Source organism: Aspergillus viridinutans, assembly GCF_018404265.1.
Source record: "Aspergillus viridinutans IFM 47045 DNA, scaffold_6, whole genome shotgun sequence".
Classification (NCBI taxonomy): Eukaryota; Fungi; Ascomycota; class Eurotiomycetes; order Eurotiales; family Aspergillaceae; genus Aspergillus; species Aspergillus viridinutans.
Window position 1 is genome coordinate 2,257,941 of NW_025091222.1, and position 21,835 is coordinate 2,279,775.

General features: G+C 51.3%; 10 protein-coding genes across 10 annotated transcripts; 6 read left to right on the top strand and 4 right to left on the bottom strand.

Annotated features, from left to right (window-relative positions):
* Positions 1 to 371: 371 nt before the first annotated feature.
* On the top strand, positions 372 to 2,053 carry Aspvir_008456 (putative MFS multidrug transporter; the record flags this gene model as incomplete). Its single annotated transcript, XM_043271625.1, has 5 exons — positions 372 to 423; positions 478 to 959; positions 1,016 to 1,355; positions 1,404 to 1,451; positions 1,497 to 2,053. 5 exons carry the CDS (start codon positions 372 to 374, stop codon positions 2,051 to 2,053), a joined length of 1,479 nt encoding a protein of 492 aa, XP_043127560.1.
* Positions 2,054 to 2,815: 762 nt separating this feature from the next.
* Aspvir_008457 (GNAT family N-acetyltransferase) lies at positions 2,816 to 3,516 on the top strand (the record flags this gene model as incomplete). Its single annotated transcript, XM_043271626.1, has 2 exons — positions 2,816 to 2,994; positions 3,042 to 3,516. 2 exons carry the CDS (start codon positions 2,816 to 2,818, stop codon positions 3,514 to 3,516), a joined length of 654 nt encoding a protein of 217 aa, XP_043127561.1.
* A 1,687-nt stretch (positions 3,517 to 5,203) lies between these two features.
* Aspvir_008458 (uncharacterized protein) lies at positions 5,204 to 5,800 on the top strand (the record flags this gene model as incomplete). The annotated part of the gene is made up of 1 exon (XM_043271627.1): positions 5,204 to 5,800. The coding sequence occupies one exon, from the start codon at positions 5,204 to 5,206 to the stop codon at positions 5,798 to 5,800; it is 597 nt and encodes a 198-aa protein (XP_043127562.1).
* Positions 5,801 to 6,307: 507 nt separating this feature from the next.
* Positions 6,308 to 7,150, top strand: Aspvir_008459 (NAD-dependent epimerase/dehydratase family protein; the record flags this gene model as incomplete). Its single annotated transcript, XM_043271628.1, has 1 exon — positions 6,308 to 7,150. One exon carries the CDS (start codon positions 6,308 to 6,310, stop codon positions 7,148 to 7,150), a length of 843 nt encoding a protein of 280 aa, XP_043127563.1.
* Positions 7,151 to 8,363: 1,213 nt separating this feature from the next.
* Positions 8,364 to 9,725, bottom strand: Aspvir_008460 (NAD(P)/FAD-dependent oxidoreductase; the record flags this gene model as incomplete). The annotated part of the gene is made up of 1 exon (XM_043271629.1): positions 8,364 to 9,725. The coding sequence occupies one exon, from the start codon at positions 9,723 to 9,725 to the stop codon at positions 8,364 to 8,366; it is 1,362 nt and encodes a 453-aa protein (XP_043127564.1).
* A 685-nt stretch (positions 9,726 to 10,410) lies between these two features.
* Positions 10,411 to 11,362, top strand: Aspvir_008461 (MBL fold metallo-hydrolase; the record flags this gene model as incomplete). Its single annotated transcript, XM_043271630.1, has 2 exons — positions 10,411 to 10,897; positions 10,953 to 11,362. The coding sequence occupies 2 exons, from the start codon at positions 10,411 to 10,413 to the stop codon at positions 11,360 to 11,362; spliced, it is 897 nt and encodes a 298-aa protein (XP_043127565.1).
* Positions 11,363 to 12,013: 651 nt separating this feature from the next.
* Positions 12,014 to 12,971, top strand: Aspvir_008462 (putative esterase; the record flags this gene model as incomplete). Its single annotated transcript, XM_043271631.1, has 2 exons — positions 12,014 to 12,073; positions 12,144 to 12,971. 2 exons carry the CDS (start codon positions 12,014 to 12,016, stop codon positions 12,969 to 12,971), a joined length of 888 nt encoding a protein of 295 aa, XP_043127566.1.
* A 966-nt stretch (positions 12,972 to 13,937) lies between these two features.
* Positions 13,938 to 14,813, bottom strand: Aspvir_008463 (extracelular proline-glycine rich protein; the record flags this gene model as incomplete). Its single annotated transcript, XM_043271632.1, has 1 exon — positions 13,938 to 14,813. The coding sequence occupies one exon, from the start codon at positions 14,811 to 14,813 to the stop codon at positions 13,938 to 13,940; it is 876 nt and encodes a 291-aa protein (XP_043127567.1).
* A 1,551-nt stretch (positions 14,814 to 16,364) lies between these two features.
* Positions 16,365 to 17,425, bottom strand: Aspvir_008464 (ankyrin repeat domain-containing protein; the record flags this gene model as incomplete). The annotated part of the gene is made up of 3 exons (XM_043271633.1): positions 16,365 to 16,469; positions 16,518 to 16,628; positions 16,691 to 17,425. The coding sequence occupies 3 exons, from the start codon at positions 17,423 to 17,425 to the stop codon at positions 16,365 to 16,367; spliced, it is 951 nt and encodes a 316-aa protein (XP_043127568.1).
* A 551-nt stretch (positions 17,426 to 17,976) lies between these two features.
* On the bottom strand, positions 17,977 to 20,583 carry Aspvir_008465 (ankyrin repeat domain-containing protein; the record flags this gene model as incomplete). The annotated part of the gene is made up of 3 exons (XM_043271634.1): positions 17,977 to 18,573; positions 18,689 to 19,344; positions 19,383 to 20,583. 3 exons carry the CDS (start codon positions 20,581 to 20,583, stop codon positions 17,977 to 17,979), a joined length of 2,454 nt encoding a protein of 817 aa, XP_043127569.1.
* Between the last annotated feature and the right edge of the window lie 1,252 nt (positions 20,584 to 21,835).

A 21,835-nucleotide genomic window follows, 5' to 3' on the forward strand; every position in this document is an offset into this window, starting at 1 on the left:
GCATCAAATATTCCTCCAGACAACGGGGCCGGCCGCTGTGGACCGGCTCCTGATCGGCGCCGGAGCAAGTTTCTGCATCCCCACCGGAGCCGGTCCGGCGCCGCATTTAGTGCTGGAGTTTAAGACTGAGCGGGAACTGTGATTGGCGAATTGGTCTGCTATATCTTGGTCCAAGCATGAGAAAACGGTTACATCTGCAATGCCTGGACACATCTATCCGTTTCTATGACTCAGTTTTGCGGTAACGCTGTCTAGAGGTTGATCGATTCTTCACTAATAAATACTCCAAATGGCGCCAAGTCGGGAGCAATTGTGGGTTTGCCGAACTCAAGCCTATACAACTGGAATGCACACTGCAGAAGCTATTCATTATGCCTGCAGAGAAATCAACTTCCAGTCCGGCTCAGACAAAGTATTCTATAGGTACGACATCCGTGCATTCCAACCTGTTCAACCCCGAGTACTGACAGATGCAAGGGACACCCGAATCTGGACAAGCATGCTCGACGCAAAGCAAATTCATATCCCCGTATGACTGGCCGTTACATAAAAAGTTGGCCATTGTTGTCGCAACCTTTCTCAGTGTAATCAATTCCGGCATCGGAACCTCGCTGCCGAGCAATGCGGTCCCTTACATCATGCGGGAGTTCCACATGGAGGATGCCACACAAAGTAATTTACCGACTTCAGTGTTTCTCATCGGATATATTGTCGGGCCACTTGCGTTTAGTCCCCTGAGTGAGACCGTCGGTCGGCGGCTGGTGCTGCTGCCTACGCTCACGGTGTTTACTTTATCGACCGTGGCATGTGCGTTGAGTCCGAACTGGGGATCGCTGCTTTTCTTTCGTTTTATCTGCGGAACCATGGGCTCTGCGCCTCAGACGGTTGTGGGTGGCGTATATGCAGACATGTTCTTTGATCTCAGAGAAAGAGGTAGAGTGATGGCATTCTATATGGCGGTATGTTCTATAATGCATTGAGGTTAATCAATGCTTATAGGCTGACTTGCATCTAGTCAGCTAGTTTCGGGCCCATTCTTGGTCCCATAATATCGGGGTTTGCATCGCCCTCTTATGGCTGGAGATGGACGTTCTGGGTTGCCTCGATCCTGGCGGGCTGCGCCTGGATCTGCCTTCTCTTTGTGCCTGAGACCTTCGGGCCGGTTTTGTCGAGGCGCAATGCGACTGGAATGGGGGATACAGTTGCAAAGAACACAGTCAACGTCGTTCAGATCGTCAAGCGACCCTTGGCTATGCTGCTCTTCGAGCCCATTATCACCTTCACTTCGATATACATCGCGCTGGCTTATGGTCTTGTCTTCTTCTACTTTCAAGCTTACCCAATAATTTTCGAAGGTTAGTTCCTTTTTTCTGGTCATAATACGTGTTTTGCTGACTTGGCAGGTGTCTACGGATTCGATGTACAGATGACCTCTCTTGCTTTTCTCCCTGGTACGTACATCGCCACCTCTCTCTGAGCCATGCTAATAGAGATAGTCGGCGTCGGTGCAGCCTCCACCAGTCTCGTCGCCCTCTACTGGGATATGACCTACGACAAAGCCAAGAAACACAACAAACCATGGCGCTTCGGCGCAGAACTCCACCGACTCCCTATCTCCTGTCTCGGCGCCGTCCTCCTCACAGCCAGCTCGTTCTGGCTCGCCTGGACCTCCCGAGCACAAGTCCACTGGGCAGTTCCCGTCGCCTCCGGTGTCGTGTTTGGGTTCGGTTACCAGACCATCTTCGTCTCGCTGTTGACATACGTGACCGATGCTTACAAGATATACTCTGCCAGCGCACTAGCCAGCTCGGTCATTCTGCGCAGTGTTCTCGGGGCGCTGCTGCCGCTGGCTGCTAAGCCGATGTACGGGACGTTGGGGGTGAGTTGGGCGACCTCGCTGGTTGGGTTTCTGAGTTTGGCGTGTGTGCCCATTCCGTTTGTGCTCTTGTACAAAGGGGACTGGATAAGAGAGAGGAGTAAATTCTGTCAGCAGCTAATGAAGCAGGAGTGGTCCAAGGCCAGTTCGGATACAGAGCGCGGAATACAGGGTTGAGGCGGGATAATGGTGCGGTATAATGACTTATGAAACGAACCTACTTAGACATTAACAGTTTTAGTATAATTTCGGTTATAGAATATGATGTTTGAAAACCTCGAACGGCCCAATCCAAAAGCTCAGGCTCTCATATCATGGAGAACCATGCCATTGTAGTAGGAAGGGAAATACATCATAAGCGAGATCACTCTCCGAAATATAGTGGTCTTCAGTCAAGCCTCTTGCCCAATTCATGCAGACATGTCTCTGTGAGCTCCTGTAAAGTCTGCCATCATGATGCCCTCATTGTCATGGCGCGCATATAAATTCGAGCTTAAAACCTGCGCACGTCGGTAATACTGTATGAATGTGCTAGGTTGATACAGATCAGTCAAAACGAGGCTATACGATATATTACACATCGCTAGAATATGGTATAATAAGATGGCTTGTTGCAGCTGGCACTGTTCCACAAATTAAGCTTATCTCGACCGTAGTAGGGTCCACAGAGCCTTGTGGCTTGTCGATTTGAACCGGAACATTTGCGTATTTTGAAGTTTCCAGTAAAATAACGGATAACCATAGCCGTCCTTCTGAAAGCAACATCAAATTTACTTGACTTGTATAGAGCTCTATTCAGTGAGCGATGGCTATTACCGGACCACCATGTGATGCCGCCAGGTGTCACATCAGAATGCGGATGACTCACTCGACATCAACCCATGTATATATGAAGAAACAATTCCAGTGACCAAAAGAAATAAGGCTACCCACATTCAAATGTCCACCCGCTCATTTCCAATACCTTACCCCGAGCAAGCCGTTGCAGTAATTATTCCCGAGGAGGTACCACCCAGATCCACCGAACGCCTCCTCCTCCGGCCCCTGCGAATCGGCAACGACGAAGATGCCGCGGGAATCTTCAGTGTCAGAAGCCGACAAGATGTCGTGGACTGGCTGTGAGAAACCTATTCTGCGATGACGTCCTCAAGCTAACTTGCCACAGTTGGCCCAGAGTGGCAGATACCACAATCGAAGAAACCAAAGCCCACACGACGAGAAAGGTGTTCGAAGACCCAGACGCATCCGGTGCAGTTGGGCGGTTATTCTTCTTTGTCATTATTCCTAAAGATGACCCGGAGCGTATCATCGGGTCTCTCGGTGTTAACTCTCTATCGCCTGCTCCCTCTGTGGGATACGCCATGCATCCCTCGTACTGGGGGAGGGGATATGCCAGCGAAGCCTTACGGGGCGTGATCGACGCATGGTGGAAACTGCCACGAGTCGATGGCCTGGGACCCGAGGAGAAATTGTTCGCGGCGGTCAATTTGGCTAATAAAGGGAGTGTGAAGGTTTTGCAGCGGAATGGGTTCAAACCTTACGAGGAGGTCGTGCTTGAGGGGGACACGGTGGCTTTTATGGAGCTGGAGAGTCCTCGTCGAGCGGATACTCGACCTGGAACGAAGGATGATCATATCTAATAGAGCCGATTCATCATGTATGAGTCCTTGAGATCCCGAGACTAAATCCAATGTCAGACATGCAAGTGTACTATTTAGTGACCCTAGGCTGATCCTGACGGCATAGCTTATCTCTGTCGCAAATTCTATATTTTGAAGAGAAGACTCAAGAGGGCATAGAGATGCGAAGAATCCGGGACTTCTTCCCGCGCCAATCGCACAAAATCAAGTTGTGTATCGATTGCTAGTAATAGTATCTATGAGAAGGAAGCATCGGTGTCATCCTTCCAATCGAGTGTATGATTGATAGAGAGGAACCCCTTGCAGTGTGCATCACATCAGGTATGTTTCCATCTTCTATCGTTATATGGCTATATCTCAAGCTCAGTCCCTCGCTGATGCCTATTGACCTAACAGATGGTTTGAGTGGTCAAGTTGTACTACCAAATATACAATCTATCAAAGGTTGCTATACTTGAATAGGCTCAAATCATACAAAAGGGGCAGACCTGCGCTGGTGACCGTTGAATATAGCTAGTTGACTCCTACAAGCATGCAAGGACTAGACCATGTATGTCATAGAGCATCAGGCAGAGACTGCAGTGTGACCAGCTGGCCGGTCTAGACAATTACCAAGAGCCTGGATGCACAGCTTCCAATATCTCGGATTGTATGCTACTTATAGAATTGTGGAGTCAGATGCATGGTTCATGCATACTGTGCACAGAAAACTGTAAGGACTGAATCAGACATATCTTCTCTCACTGCCTGTCCAAGAATCACTTGTTGGATCCATGTTTTTGCTTGTTTTTGACAGGCTTCCTCTTTGAACATTCATCCCATGTCTATGCTGCCTTGCGCTTACCCATGAGTCAATACATTGGCTTATTGCAGACACCTACGTACTATAGTATTAATTATGAGGTCCTGATCACTTCAACTCGAGTCAGGGTCTCCTCATCCAGATCCACACCGCTAATAGTCCTTCCCAGGAAAGCTCGTATTAGGCCCCAGTTGTCATCGTCATTGGTCATCCATTCGCTTATATACGAGCACTGCACCGCACCAATCTTTTGAATTCTTGGACGTCCAACGAGACACTCAGTAAGACATTTCGAACGATACCGATGCTGGCTTGCGGGCTGAGCCAGGGATTCAATCAGGTGATCGAAGCCACGCTTTCGGTCAACTCATGATGAGGGTTATTCTAGACCAAGGGACCTAACAAGTGCCGTAATTGCCGTCCTATAATCAATGCACTCCTGTCTGATGCAAGGCTCTCACAGATCTTGCCAAGACGGTTGTAAGACATGGCAGTCTGACAGCGCGATTAGGCTACCCGGTTGGAGCTCCTCGATCAATCATCTGAGACAAGTCGAAGTCTACAGCTCGTGCACGACATCAGACCCGGTTTCCCATGGTAATCTCGTACTTATTACAGAACCTCGTCTTGATTTGGATGATTCTCGCGGAGGCTATCAGCTTCGATGTATGCTGTGTCACACTATGACCAAAGCTTTGGACGCCACAATCCCTCGCTGTCGACTCGAACTTGAATGCCTCGAGGTGCACTACACCGGCTGAGCTGCCAACGGCCATCCCATAGACATAAATAGTCGTCTTCATCCGGTCCACTGGTCCGATAACAAGCCCAACTTCTGAAATCAAACACTGACCATCCTACCAAATCACTACCATCTCAACCACAATGTTCAAGTCCGTTGTTCTTCTCAGCCTTCTTCTAGCCGCAGCCAGTGCCGCTCCCACCCCCACCGAGGACCTCGTCCCTCGATCCTGTGGCACGCTGGGCCCATCCGTCATCGATGTCCTAAGAGTCTCAACGCCAGACAACGCCTCCCCCGGCCAGCAGTTCACTCTCAGCCGCGCCGGCATTCCCCCGTATAACACGCAGATCTCCGCGCTGACATTCAACTACATCCCCGCCAACGCAACAGGCTGCATGCTGGAAATCGACATCCCACCGCTCGCTCAAGCCAACCAGATCGCCGAGGGCGCCACCCAGGTCGACATCTGGACTACTGACCCCTGGGACTGGTACTCGCTGCCTACGTACAACAAGCCCCCGAAGAAGAGGGAGATGGTCGGCACGTACATCTTCCCGACGCAGCCGACGACGGCGGAATCCAAGACCATCATTGCCTCGAATACATGCTCGGATCCCATGAGCTTCCTGGTGGAGCTGAGTGGGTGGCAGAGTCAGAGTGGCAGAGTCAACTTTTATAATACTCTGGGTGGAAAGCAGGGGATTGTGCCTATTGGGTTCAGGATGATCTTTAACTGTTGATCTTGTCATGTATTCCGTCGGCCTGTCAGATGCGAGTCGGGGAGATGATGGGATTATGACCGACTAGACACCACCAATCAGCAGTGCTCTATAGGTATAGAAATTGGAATTATGTTAAGTCAATTCTGATGGTCCCATCTGTTGTAATCCAAGAATCTGGGCCCACCAGGCCAGCATTGCCTGATGCGTATCTTGCTTCGAGTTACGTTAGACCGCCCACCTTGACATCATCATCCTGATGTCATCCTATCTTCTATACAAATCAAGATCAAGCAAATTGATATATCTTGACGACCACCAAGGGCAGGGATCAAAATGGACTGTATATCCAGAACCGTAGCCTTTCAATTACGGCCAAATTTACCTCTCCGTATACATTTTTGTCGCTGCTCAACGCGGAGCTTCTCAGTCCTCACCAGCCACCAACCGAGGATTCCGAACATCAAACCAAACCTTACCAAGAGACAAATCCTTAGAAAATACTCACTCACTTCAACCGAAGGAAACATGAGAATCGCAATTACTGGTGCTCGTGGCTCTGTTGGCCGAGACGTGGTCAAGCTTTGCGCGGATGCCGGCCACTCCACAGTGCAGATCAACCGCACCGACACCGACTATGACGGCACGCCCCGCTCGGAAATGGCGACGGCGGACGTTGCCAACGACTATGACGCCTGCCTCAAAGCATTCAAGAACTGCGATGCCGTCATCCATCTTGCGTCGATCCCCGACCCTGTCGATAAGCCAGATCACAGGGTCCACAACAACAACGTCAACTCTGCATTCAACTGCTTCCGCGCCGCGGCTGAACTAGGCATCAAGCGATTCTGCTATGCTTCGTCGGTGAACGCCGTGGGACTGGCGTATGCAAACCAGCCACTCAAATTCGACTACTTCCCCGTTGATGAAGACGCACCGCAGCGGCCAACAGATTCCTATGCGCTGGCTAAGCAGGAGGCCGAGATCCAGGCACGCTCGTTCGCGACATGGTTCCCTGGAATGAAGATCGCGTGTCTGCGTATTCACGAGGTCGCTCCCCTCAAGGACGTGCAGAAGGAGCACCAGGAAGACTGGGAGAATGCCGCTGTTAAGCAGTTATGGGGTTGGGTGAACCCTCGGGCGACAGCGAGGGCGTGTCTGCTGGCCGTGGAACGGAGCGATAACTTTGAGGGATGTCAGGTCTTCAACATCGTGACACCGACTACCACCCAAGACACACCCTCGGAGGAGTTGGCCAAGAAGTATTATCCCGGAGCTGAAATTCGAGGCGATATGTCCAAGAATCAGAGCTTTTTTGCCGTTGACAAGGCACAGAGAATTCTTGGATGGACTCATGATGAGAAGGAGTGAACTGTAACTAAATAAATGATGTGACATGATAAAATCCACTGTAAATAGGCAGCCATAATTGCATGTAGGTTATGATACTGAGTGAATGGACAATGGAGTAATGAGTTGCTTTTGGGCCATGGTTCGCTGGTCTATTGTGTTTGGGTCGTAGAACAGCGCACTAGGCACATAATAAGTCCCTGCCCTTGGTTGCTTCTGGTCAAGCCAGCCCAAGATCCATCCCTCCCGCAAGACGCATAGCCCTCTCAGTTCTGGCATTCACCTTCAAACAGCATGATGCGAGATTCGCCTCGATCAAAGGATACATACCGTGGTACTTTCTGAACAATGCCTCGGACGCCTTGACCAACTAGCCGAGATCTTATCACTTAAAGTAGAATGATTAGATAGTGACATCGATTGATAAAAACAGAGAAATCTGCCGGAGCGACTCCATCAATATGCTAGAATGCGGGATGGCCGTATCAACTTGAGAAGAGCGAGTCTCCACTTCACTCTCGAGATCCTCTTTCAAATCGACGAATATCCACGAGCGAACAGGAGAGGTAATTCGGTCGCCGACTCGGTTAACGACGAAGTCCCAGGTTGAGATGGCCATGATAATGCGGTAGCCTCCGGAGAGACTCGAATATGATAATGTCTCGGCCAAGCAGCTCTCGGCTGAGGCAACCAAATTATTGCCTGATCCTGTCTGAGACATTCAAGGCTTGCCACGGGGAACACCATGATGAAGACAATCCTGAGAGCTCTGTAGAACATTCTTTGGAATATCCATGAGCACATATCGGACGAGAAACGTCACCCGGCCGAGTCTCGGATGTACTCGGCCGATACAGTCATGGTTGTTTCAGTTGACAAAGAAGATCAGCCATTTGCAGGTGCAGCTTGCAAGTGGTAGAGAGTCTGAAATAATTGAAACAAGCAGACATAGAGAGAAATATTGTGATACAATTCTCCAGACTGTAGAGTTGCTGAGAAGCAAGAATGAAGGAGGAAGAGTCTGGAGAGTGTTAAGATGGGAAAGCTGGAGACTGTGGGGATTAACGTTCACGTGACACTCATGATTCAGCCAATCAGAGGTTAAATTCTATGGAGATAGCCTGATGCGGATCGAGAACAAGGTAACTATCCATAAGACTTGTTATTGCTTCGCTCTAACTCAAATTATTCTATTGTTCCATAACCTAGTATCATACAATGTAACAAATCCAGGCTATTGGATCCAGCCCTTGGGACCGCCCCAGGTTCCCTTCACCATGTAGTTGTAATAGACCCAGGGGAAGAAGTCTTTCTTCAGGTGGTAGAATGCACGGCGAGGAGTCGCCTGGTCGATGCCCAGCAAGTTACCAAACGTCTCCTTGGGTTCCCCCGCGTACTTGAACTCCGCCAGAAGGACCTTGCCGTACTCGGTCAGCAGTGGACACGAGGTGTAACCGTCGTATGAGGCGTCGAGCTCCTTGCCCTCCATGGTTCTCAGCAGGTTGCTGACGAGCACGGGTGCCTGTGCCGTGATCGCGGCCGCCGTCTTGGATGTGGGGAGACTGGACGCATCACCGGCCGACCAGACATTGCCGTACTTCTTGTGACGAGTGGTGTTGTCGTCGACATCGACGAAACCGGCCTCATTGGCGAGAGGGCTGTTCTTGACAAACGCATGCGCTCCCATCTTGGGCACGACATGTAGGAAATCGAACCGTCTGGTCACCTGCTCCTGTCCGTCCAGACGCTTGAAAGTCGCCTTGTCGCCATCGATGGAGACGAGATCGTACTGGAACAGTCCTTCCACCTGTCTCTCCTTGCGCAGCTCCTCCAGCTTGGCGCTGTATTTGGGCACACCGAACATTCCGGGAAGAGCTGTAGCAAAGCTAATCTGGATTGCTCCATTCGCGGAATTGCTGGGGTTGTAGAGACCGGCACGCTTCCAATAGTCTAGTGCGAGCCACATGACCTTCTGGGGAGCGCCTGCGCACTTGATCACGCCAGCCGGCTGGGTGAAAATGGCGGTACCTTTCCGCAGTTTTTCGATAGTGCTGTAGGCCTTGTCGCAGCTGTCATAGCCGTAGATGGACGAAACGAGCGAGTTCGAATCTGCGAGAGCCTCAGGCAGACCCTTGATGCTGTTGAAGTCGACCTTGATACCGGGGGCAACGACCAAGTGCTCATAGCTGACCTTGTCGCCATTGGCGAGCGTGATGAAGTTGTTTTCGGGAGAAAATGTGTGCACACTGTCGTTGTAGAACCTGAGCTTGGGATCAAGCAGGCTGTTGAGGGGTTGTCGCAGATCCTCCTTGTTCTTGAGACCACCACCAACCAGAGTCCATCCGGGTTGATAATGATGCCAGATAGCGGGGTCGACCACCGCAATGTCGTCTTGAGAGAACTTTCCGGTGCGAAGCAACTGATGACTGACAGTGAGACCAGCGCTACCACCACCAACCACGACTACTCTGTGATTGCGTGCAGTGCCTACTGCAGCTGTCGCAAAACCCCGCGTTACCATTGAGGCATTCTGTGCTGCAAGTACTGAGCGAGAAGCAGCAGCAGAAGCTGCCACTGTTACGCGACTGCGAAACATGACTGACATAATATGAGAATGGAAGACGTAAGAAAACTGGAGGGGGAGTGAACAAAGGGAAGCAGGAGTTAAACTAGACTGCACGACGAATACAAAAATACACCCGATAAAAAGGTTAAAGGGCCCTCCCGGATGTCGCAATCGGGAGCGGTTATTAATGGTGCGATAAGGAGCTTAGATAAGCTGATGTGCCCACCCGACTGGTTATGCTTCCGGCATATTATGTCAGCTGCATAAAGACGATGTCATAACTCACTAATGCATCAAAAGTCAGTCGCCGACTGAGATGTCACGGGCCTGGATCGGCGAGTGGATACAGATCCCCGATGCACTGGCTCGGAAGTATAAACAGCTTCAAATTCGCATATATCTGTTAAATCTGCCATTCAGGACAAACACATGGTACTTTTTGAACATGACATCCATTCAACCTCAAATCTGCAAAAGTTGGCAAGCAACAGCGGGTCTGTTGTGGGCGCCTTCCACTGTAGTCCGAGTGCCACTGCGTCCTCTCCATTATCAAGCTGCAAAGAAGTCGGCCAGCACGATTGGAAAAGCATCTCTAAGATCGTTATCAGTTTATGCAAGGCGGCTGGCAGAATACAGTGCTCAGAATACGCGCACCTCTCCTCACAGACGTTCCCTGAATGGAACCGTCATTCGAGCAACATACAGCACTGCAACCATGGAACCAGGAGAACCAACAATCCACAATGTGTTTGAAAGCAAGACAGGCACTTGGCAATATGTGGTCGCTGATCCAACTACATCGGCAGCCGTCATCATCGATCCGGTCCTGGACTATGACCCGGCCACCCAGGTCATCACCACGGACTCGGCTGACGCGCTACTGTCCCTGGTCAAGGAGAAGGGATACAAAGTCGAAAGAATCCTTGAAACCCATGCACACGCAGATCATCTCACCGCGGCGTCCTATCTGCAGAAGCGCCTAGCCGAGGAGCAAGGCCACCGGCCGCCCATCGGGATCGGCAAGCGCATCGGACAGGTGCAGAAGTTGTTTGGTCAAAGATACGGCATTCCTGCGCAGGAATATGAAGGCGTCTTTGACAAACTGTTCGATGACGATGAGACGTTTAATATCGGCAATTTGACTGCCAAGGCCATTCATCTTCCTGGACACACGCCAGACCATTTGGGATACCGCATTGCAGGTAAGATGCCGACTCGCGCCCATTGACTTGTCACATTGGCTAATTAACCTGCTAGACAATATTTTCTGCGGCGATCTAATCTTCCATTTGGATATTGGCACCGCACGTTGTGATTTTCCCGGCGGCAGTGCCACCAACCTCTATCACTCAGGGCGGAAGGTCTTGGGCTTGCCAGATCACGTCAAGATCTGGACGGGCCACGATTATCCTTCCGAGGGGCGCAAGGAAGCTGTCCCGTCCCTGAGCGTCCAGGATCATAGGCAGCAAAATAAACACCTTAAAGACGGTGTCACCGAAGAGGAGTTTGTAGCGCTGCGGAAGGAACGTGATTCCAACCTGGCTGAGCCGAGGCTGCTTCACCAGTCACTGCAGATGAACATTCGGGCAGGACGATTGCCGAAGCCCACAGAGTCGGGGCAACGATTGCTCCATGTTCCGTTAAAATTGAAGGGGTTGACATGGTAGTGTTGGTACAGTCAAACGAAGCTGCAAGATATCGATAGTTTGTACATACTCCAAAGTAATTGTAATAAAATATTTTCATCTGGGTAACCTCGGTAGAGTATCCAAGTTGATCTTGGCACCCAGACCCTCGCTTTCATCATATGTCGATACCGAAGACGTATGTGTCTTAGGTGGATGAGCTCATGAGGCTAAAAATCATTGTCCTTTATCCTCTGTGGCCAGGACGGAATGCCCGATTGGGTTAGTAGGGCTAAGATTACTTACTTTTACCTCCTAGTGAATCTAATCTTATCTGATCCTGACATGACCATATGAGAGATGGACTGGGCATATAAAGACGCAGGCATACCTGGCTGTCCTTTCATACGCACATGCGACACAGATGAGGATGCACGCCCTGATGTTCATTCGACTGCTTCGTCCTGAGCCAGTCCGTAGCAACAGCTGCGGGCCGAGGTTTTCCCGGTAGGGCTGGTGGTGTGTCTCACGCGCCAGAGCAGTTCGAATCTTCCCTCACTTCATTCTCTATCTAAAAACCAAACAATTGATGTTTTCTTCATCGCTGCCTGTATTATCTCTCATGGTAATGCAAAGTCTACAGAAAATAAAACCTGTACATTTCTGCTAGTCCTCCTAATTTGCGACCGCAAAATGCAGCTTCCCTTGCGGCAACCACGAAACAAGGGCCATGCTGGTATTCTGCATCCCTATGTATGTAAGAGGCACTGCTCCATCCGACAAGCTCTTGCACTTTACACTAATAATACATCCAATTGCACAGTCTAAAGGATTGGTCGCGTTTGAGTATACCGACGGCCTCGTTCGGAAACCAAACATGCTCCTGTTTATCGGCGGCCTGGGAGACGGACTCGGCACCGTCGAATATCTGACCGACATTATTACGGCGCTGGAATATACATCCTGGTCCGTCTTCTCGCCTATTCTGACTTCTTCTTATAGCGGCTGGGGAGTGGGCCATTTGGGCAAAGACATCGATGAGATTGCGCGCTGCGTGCAGTATGTTCGGGAGTACAAGCAGGGGGTATTCGGCGCAGGGAAGATTGTGATCATGGGTCATTCGACGGGCAGTCAAGACGTCATGCATTATTTGAGTTGTGCGAATCCGCGACCGCGACATCCTGTGCTGGACAAGGATGCGGCAGTAGAACCACTCAAGCGGCCTCCTGTTGACGGAGCTATCATGCAAGCGCCTGTCTCGGACCGAGAAGGGATTAATTGGGTCATCCGAGACGGAACGGACCGGGACACTCCGGAAAGAATGCGCGAGATATACCAGAGAACTATTGCGCATGCCAGATCTACCCCTTACGAAGATGACAACACCCTCGATACCATCCTCCCTCTGTCGGTAACGACCCGGATCGGCTATCCAAGCTCAACGCCGGTCAGCAGTCGACGGTTCCTGAGCCTCGCTAGTCCAGACAGTCCGGAGAAGCCAGAAGAAGACGATATGTTCAGCTCCGACCTCAGCGATGACCAGATGCAGAAGACCTTTGGCCGGCTGCGGTCGCGGGGACTGCTGAGTTCAAAACTGCTGGTCTTGTACTCCGTACTCGGGAAGAGATCAGTCAGTGCCACCGTGGGTTGACAAGGAGCTTTTATTGAAGCGATGGTCCATGGCAGCTGGGGACTGCTGGGACAGCAACAGTACGATCATCCCGAACGCCTCGCATGCGCTGAGCGATGATGATCAGGCCGAGCCGAGGAGGATACTGGTGGAGCGCGTCATGTCCTACTTGGAAGATGTAGAGAAATACCCGACAACTGCAAGTTGACTTCGAGCAGCAAAAGCAACTTCAGAGGTGGAATGTGCGAGACACCGCCGAATGTAATACTCTCAACAGCGACTACGTGCGAAACGACCCGAGGCAAGCAAGTGTGATCAACCAATCCCAACTCCATTTCTCAGGAGAAGGCATCCCTCTGCGGCGAATTACTGCTGGAGCATATCATCATCGCCTGAGCCGGTGTAGCAGACTCCGTCGGCCCATGAACAGAGTGACTGAGATGCTTGGAGAGTACCAGCTCCTTACCTTAGGGAGGGCCGGATCATGCACCTTATGTCAGTCAAGTCCTGGTGTTAGACGGGTCTAAGCCATGGGTATGATTCCACCAGTTCGATTGCTCGTATACCGACAGGATGCAATTGACGTCCATGATCTATTTGGTACCCTTCGATCGATCAGGGTCTTGAGATGGTGGGAGCTGCAAAAGTGCAAGCACAAAACCTGACCAAATGGACGGCGGAGTTACGGTTATCTTAGTGATGTAAGTCAGATGTACGGAGAGCTCTCGGATTGGCCAATCCATATCGATATCTGAGATCTCTATCCCGTTGACTCCATGTGGGCGATGAGCTACGTTGAGTTCTAAGGATATTATGATGGAAGATAAGTTTCTGAATTCTTGTATAATACATCAAATCTGTTCCACATCTCTCAAACACGTACCAATTCCACCTGAGCATATTACATACAGGCTGTGATCAAACTCGACATCTTGATCGAGACTCTAGTGTAGCTCCTCCATCGTCTTTCAGAAGATTGTCCGCGCTTCAAGCGGTAGGCTGAGCAGAGGGAACGCCAGATGGAGCGACGCCGGTGGGGGATGAGCCCTGGCCCTGACCCTGCTCCTGACCTTGACCCTGACCGCCGAATCCGGCAGCACCAGAGGGGGCAGCACCCGAAGGAACAGCGCCAGTAGGAGACGGGCCGGAGCCCTGGCCACCTTGTCCAGAGCCACCGAAACCTCCCGCGACGCCAGAGGGAGCGGCACCAGAAGGAGCGGTACCAGAGGGAGCAGCGCCGGAAGGAGAGGCCCCAGAACCCTTGCTGTGACCGCGGTGACCACCATGACGACCGCTTGCCGATCCGGAATGGGAAGCACCAAAAGGCGAGGTGCCAGAGGCCTGGAACTTGGCGTTGCCGGAGTTCTGAGATTCCTGTCCGAAGCCGCCAAAGCCACCAGCTGAGCCCGAGGGAGCAGCGCCGGTGGGCATGGCTCCAGACGGAGCAGCACCAGAAGGAGCCGCGCCTGAGCCCTCAGAGTCCTGGGGAGAGCGGGCGTGAACACCTTGGCCGCCGAAGGAGCTGCTGTCTCCCTCACCCTGGGGAGCGCCGGAGGGAGCGGGACCGGTACCGAATGAAGGGAAGCCGGAGGGAGCAGCGCCAGTTGGAACAGCGCCGGAGGGCATAGCACCGCTGGGGAACGAACCACCATTCTGGCCTTCGCCACCGAATCCCCCAGTCATCATGGGACCTCCGGGGAAACCGGAAGGCATGCCGGAGGGGAGGCCAGTGAGGAATCCGCCAGGAGCGCGCTGTCCAGTAGGGGTGGGCTTTACGTCGGAACCTTTGTCGGCGTTCTGAATGGGCGCAGCCAGGGTAGAACCGAGAAGGCCGAGAAGGAAAGCAGCAGTCTGAGGCTTCATTGTGAAGTCAACGAAAGGAACGGTTTATGTGAAGTAGAAGATTTGATTTTTTGATTTGAAGTTGAAGGATTGAAGACGGCAACCAGGCCTTGAAGTTCAAAGAGTGTGAGTTTTGAAAAGAATGGAAAGCTGGGTGCTAGATTCTTGAGTCACCGGGACTATGGGGAGAAAAAGCATTTCGAGAGTGGATTTGACGGCGTTTAAATAGATGTGCTGGTACTTTAGTCTGGCTGCGTTGACTGGGGATTTCCGAATTGGGCTAACTGAGAGGGTACTATTTGTCCATACTGAGTCGGGGAATCTAAATGACCCTTCTGTGTCCCATTTTCCTCCTCGAGATTCAATCTGAAGCCACCAAAGCTGGTACGCGTCAGCTTCAGAGGGATCGTCAGGTGGAGACTAGACGCATCGTCAACTGTCGAAACGAAGAGAAAGATGGATGAACACTTGCTTCGGTACTGAGGGATTCTGCCCTACAAAGACCGGACAAAATGAATCTGCGTCTAGGCCCAGGGATCGTCCTGCTGGCGCCAGTGCCCACTCGCAAGCTGGAATTGACGACTGAGGATTGCAGTGGAGGGACGGCTGGAGGAAGTGAAACAACGAACACGCCACCTGCTTCTGATTGACAACCGACGCCAAGTAAAGCCAAAACGCATTTGGCAGCGACTGACTCGGGCTGAGCGCCAGTGCTTCACATTGCACTCGCGCCGTTGCAGAGCGAGTCTCGACTCTAGCAGTATAGTGACTAGTGGGCGGTACGCGTCATCTTGGTCTGTGCTTAGGTCGAACCTGTTTGAGATATGGGTACTAAGTTGCTAAGCTTATCCCAGAGAATCTTGTGTATTGGTGGATCAATGGCGGTTAATTCAGGGAAATGCAGAGACGGTGTCCCCTGATTGTTGGATCGGAGAGGGAGCAGTCGGGGGTGCTACTTTATCCGCCGTAACTGATATTGCTTACAGGCCCCTGCTAGAACCAATAGGGCTGTACCATGTATACTGCAGATTACACAATACCTTATGTGGATTAAGGTGAAACAAGATGAAGCACTGACTCAAAGCCTTGCAGAGGAGCCTGAGAGGACAGTGGGGATGTGGACCAGCTTGGGAATAGTAGCCACTACACCCCATGGAGAGAAGATCATCTACACTAAGATACATGAAATAGCGGCAGAGAAGACGGAATGGTGGCGAGAGGACGCTCACTTAGCGGGTTTCAAGTAGATCGTCTGTATACAAAGTTTCATTTAGAGTCTGCCATTTGGCATGAAGAATAGTAACCTATATTACGCGGTCACTTGGGGAGATGTTATGACCGCTGGAAGGGAAAATGACATTGAGGCCATCCGCGTATCAGAACAGAGGATATTATATTCTTTTGAAGCTCAGAGAACCACATCGTACATCTCGAATGAAGTAACAGCCGATTTCAACTCCTCTGTTAAAGAGAGTGAACTGAAGCAATGGCAGGAGCATAGGTAGTGCTGTTCGATATATCATCTCCTATCTTGATTCATTGCAGGAACTTTGAAAATTATGCTGATCTGATCTACGATCTAGAGTTAACCAAGCCTGCAAACCTCACGCTGATTTGATCTGTCTTCTTCTGAAAAAGAGCAAGAATGTCACTTTTACCCATTGCGGCCGCGACGTCCTATACCTGTTAGCATGAACCCATGACCTCAGACAGAAGAGAACCTACCACAGCAAACCGTTGCTTGTAATCCTCCTGAAAAGGATCCAAGCCTAGGTCCATCAAATACTTGAATGACTTGATGTATCGTTCCTTGCCTAAGGACCCGGCCAAGCCGTCCTTGTGGGTGCAGCGAATGTGTCTATATGCTCTGAATGGTTTGCCCAATATAGTCTGCCAACCAGATGCCAGTCGCTTCCATGGCGCGTTTTGTCTGATTTGATGGCTTCCATAGTGTCGGCCTGTAAAAGGGAAACCATCTCCTGGTTTGCGTTGGCAATTACAACCTCCAGAGGCGTCCTGTCCATTTTGTCTCTGGCAAGGATGTCCGCGCCGTGTGCACGCAGCAGACCAACAATCTCGTTTATTCGTAATGTCTCGTCGTCGTCAGTGAAAAAATGCCAGACACCCTCGGCAAAACGAGAGCAATTGTCCGGTGGGCACTTGCGATATCTTTTGAACTCTGCACACGCATGCAACGGAGTCTCGCCTTTCTCGTCAGCGATGGTGGCATCGGCCCCTGCGTCTAGCAGGAGAACGACGGTCTCTCTCTTACCGGAGCGACAAGCGTAGTGAAGAGGTGTGCAGCCGAGTCGATCTCGCTGGTTGACAAGTTTCGCCTTTTCCTGCTCGTCGTACCTGTCAAGCAAAAGTCCGACAATGTTGCTCTGCTTGGCCGACGCCGCAATATGAAGCGGGCTCTCGCCATGATAGGTTGTGGCCGCCAGATCAACTCCTTTCTCAATCAGCCAGGCAACTAGATACTCGGAGGTTGCGGCTGCTTCATGGATTGGCCGCCGGCCGCGATGACCTGCCATTTGCAGCATAGCGCTTACATCCAACGCTGGCAAGTGGTTCATGGGATTATCCACCTCATCAAGAAGTCGTTCAGGGTGGGGAGGGTCAACGCTGCACATGGAATGTAAGACTGTTCGACCTTTGAAGTTTCATGCAGTGACCGGAACATCCGTCCTTGGTAGCATGTAGAGCGCAGAAATGACGCTCCCTGGATTTTGACACAAAGCATGTCGCGTCAAGCAATGAAAAGGCGTATCCCCATTATGATTCACGTGCAGTGGATTTGCTCCCGAGTCCAGCAGGAATTTTATCTTTTTTGGTCCCAGAACAGCATCGCAAGCCAAATGTAAAACGTCGTTCCCTTGGTAATCCGTGGCATGAAGATCGGCACCCATATCGAGGAGCTCTTTGGATGCTCCTGATCGCAGAAGAACGGTCCTCCCGCAGTTATCTCTGGCTTCTATATCAGCCCCTACGCGGATTAAGCACTCGCGATCTTGGCTAGAGCAAGCCTTGTGCAATGGAGTTTCCCCAGCATTGTTGGGCCGGTTCGGATCTGCCCCCAGGGCCACCAGCTGCGGCACCAGTTCGTGCATCGACTGCATCGACTGTACCAGATGAAGGGGTGTATTGCCTTGGGCGTCTGCAATGCTTGGGCGTCTGCAATGCTTCAGTCTTGAACATATAGCTTGAGGACATCGAGACAGTCCGCGTGGAACCCTTCCAAGCAAGTATGTAACGGCATCTTGCCGTCCTTGGCCCGAATGACATCCCAGCGTGCTCCGTACCGCATCAAAGCTTCCAAGGTCCGCACAGAGGCCTTGGAGGGCCGGAATAAATGCAGCGGCGTGTTTCCCATGTCGTCTGTGGCGTGTACGTCTGCTCCAAGCTGCAAAATCCTCTCGACGAGGGGAGAATTACTTTCGACAAAGTAGTGCAACGCCGTCCAGCCGCCACCATTCTGATAGTTCACATCGCATTCTGTTTGGAGGACTAGATCAAAGCAATCCTGTATTCGCTGCTTCCTATTCTTCCGCCGGCGTGGAGTATCAGCTGCCGTGCAAGGCTGGCAGAATGTCAGCAGAAGATGAGAGGCAGGAAATGACGTGTCACGGTGCGCGCCTCGGTCTAGAAGTAACCGCATCATGTCGTAATCCCGTCTGTTCGTGGCAGAAAGGAGGCATCGCCATCCGAACTTTGTGGCCAGGTCGATGCCGGAGACGTTGAGGAGAAACTCGACCATCTCACACAAGTCTGCCATGACGGCCTATAGCACAGGGGACTTTATATCCTTGTGCGTCACATAAGGCAGCATCACCCTCACCGTTTCCATGTTGCCCTTTTCTACTGCCCACTGAAAGGGACTCTCTCCCACAGCTGACCGAAAAATCCGTCTCTTTGGCGGTGGGTGGTCGTACGTCTTGCCGGTCATGGGACTGACGCCAGCTTGGAGCAGAACCCGGATGAAATCGTGCTGTCGCATAGTGGAGCGGTTTGTTGCCATGCAGACACGGGTCGTCCGGCTCGGCCCCATGCTGCAGCAGGAGAGTCACCAGCTCGAGGAATCCCTTGGTGGCGGCATAGCTCAATCGAGTCCTCAACCGTTTGTCTAGGGCGTTGCAGTTATGGCTGTCCTGAAGAAGCAATCGAGCGTAGTTGGTGAGACCAGTCCAGGAGACGGCATGGAGTGGTGTGATGGACTCCACTGCATACTCGGGATTGATGACCTTCTCCATCCAAGCCAGATAAGCTGGATTGTCTGTTCTCATGAAGTCGTTGAGTGTGTCAAGGAGCTCGCCGTTTATCTTGGACAGGCGACGGACATGGACATGCCAGTTTCCGAGAGCGTACTCTAGAAAAGGATGGTCGAGATAGCTCCGGAGAGGAACCGGGTCAGTGAAGGCCTGAGTAGTCCGTTTTCGAACGCGATAGGAGGCAAGGCAGCCGCAAAGAAGGTACTTGAGACAAACGGCGGCCAAGAGACTGTTGGTTTCCTCGGGATCAATGACCGGAAAGGCGTCGGCGAGATAGCTCGTAGCTGTGTTGCGTTTCGGGTCAACCAAGAATTCCGTGAACGAATGAGGATGATGGCGACAGTTTCATCTTCCAGAATCTCGAGTAGAGGTCCACAGGACATGCGTGTGAGGTTCTTTGCATCCCCGTGTTTTTCCTTGTTAGTACTCATGTCCAGAAAGGCTAGGACCGTTGCCACTTCCAGAAGTCTCAACGGTTTGGTAGCGTGGGTTATCAGTTGGAGAACCAACAATTGCCGCTGTCGGGGGACCCTTGCCAATCGGGAATGACCGTGCAACATTTGCGAGTACATATCCTCAAGACTATCTGGCAACGCGAGCAGGGTTCGGTTGACCGATTCAACCTCCAGCGTGTTGCCTCGGTGGTCGTCCAAGAGTTCGTCGATCAGAAGACGGGCGTGGAGAAAAGACGGATGCACGCGATCCTCGATTGATCCTTTGATTCTGTCCCGTACCGACTCGCTTAAATGGACTGCGTCTTGGAGGCAGTGATCGACGAACAGGGCGATATCCCGATTGACATGTCGATCTTCCAGCCTGACCTGCAGTGTTGGAGTGTTCAACAACTTTTGAATTTGAGGGAGCGGACGGCTGGTCATCAGTAACTTTATATGACCAGTTTCTTGCTTCCCAAGGGCTACTAGATGCTGCAAGAATTCGTCTGCATGGTCACTGTCTAGTTCGTCGAGCGCATCGACGACGCAGAACACCTTCTTGAGCAGGTGAAGGATATCGAGAAGAGCATGCCACAGCTCCGTAAATCCAATATCATGTACTCGACGATACTCTTTCTTGAGCCCCTCTACCCACGCTTGAAGATGAGGAGAGTAATCGAGAAGTTGTGCCATCCAGTCTCGCACCAAAGCATGCGGATCGTGGTTCGCAGAGACGATTTGGCGGCAGAAGAAGAAAAGAACGGGCGAATTGCTTTCTTCTTGTACGCAAAAAACCAGCCGAGCAGTTAGTACGCTTTTTCCTGCCCCTGCCACAGCCTTGATCCACAAGGCGCTGTTAGTCGAGGAGTCGAGCCACTGCCGGAACTGGGGAGTCTGATAAATCCATTCTCCAGTACCAGAAACGTGCGAGTTTAAATGCTTCTTGAACTCGCTCGTATCTCTGGGATAAGCAGTCGGATACAGCCAGTCCCGGAGGTTCGCAATGTCTTCGGCTGATTTGGAAATAGGGCCAACAGATGCATCGTCTGGATCTACGAGCACAAATCCGCTGTCCTCGCTGTCAGACATGCTGATGTGGCTTTCGCCTTCTGTCAAGGCAGCGATAGGAAGTAAAGAATGAGAGGAGAAATGAGCTTTGCATGTTATAAATAGCCGCGTGCAGGACTTGATGGTGTCTTAGTTCTTGGTAAGTACTATCTTGGTCTAGGCTGCTCGTATTCTGCCCTCTATCGGGGTATCGAGAATCATTTCCGCTTTGGTTCTATTTCAATTCTCGCCAAAGCATCCTCTGTGCCTCATCAGGGTCCGTCCTAGCAACTACAGCGACATATAATGCCCAATCGGCAACTTGTATCAGCCTCCGGGACCTGTCTTTCTGCTGTGGAACAGAAGCCATGAGATCAAGACCGCGCGCTCCAATCGTCCTTCCAAGCACCAGAGTATGAAGAAATAAGACATATTCCGCTGTGCAGCTCGCACTGAGTTGCAGTTGTGCACCATATGGCGCGAGTACGCTGCTGATTTTGCAGGGATTATTGCAAACGGGGCAGAAGTGTGACCGTATCATTCTTATGAGAGGCAAATCTTGTGCAGAGTTATTTCCCTGGCCATCTGTCATGGCTGAAATTGCTGCACTTGTCTCGGGAGGCAGGCCTGATAAATCTTGAGCTGACAGCATTCCTCTAGTAATTATGCCAAGCGCACAAGGATATGTGTCTCTGCATACGACTGATATGTTGACTCACCGGGTTCCGTCTGCAAGACATCAAAGACATGGCATAGTGGCCATCGACACCAATGATTCTTACCAACCTGGGTGGTCTATAACTGCAGGATTGTCGAATTGTATTGAGACTGCTCTGAATCAGAAAGCGACTTTATCATTTCCCCACTGCGATTGAGTCTATCCTGGCCCGGACTATCCGCAATGCAACCCTGTCTGGACTCTAGCCCCGTGATGCGCTGACCATGGACCGCGTTTAAGGTTATCTCTATGGTTGCCATATGGACCTCTTACGGCTGGGCCTTGGCTTTGATTAATCATGGTTCCATAGTACAATTCTTCCCTATAAATGTTCGTTGGGTATCTTCCAGATCCGGCCACCAGAGCTCAAGATATCCATCCCCAAGTCTCTTTATGCCTGGTATCTGTAGAGCAGCAATTCCACGTAACGATGCAGCTGTCTATCTATCCAGACCTTTCCTATCCCCCTCATTCTCAACATAGTAGACACAGTACAAGAATCAAACAAGCTGCGTAATTCATAAAGCTCATCCACACTCCACATCACGTCCAGCTCATCGTCCCGCAACAGGGGTA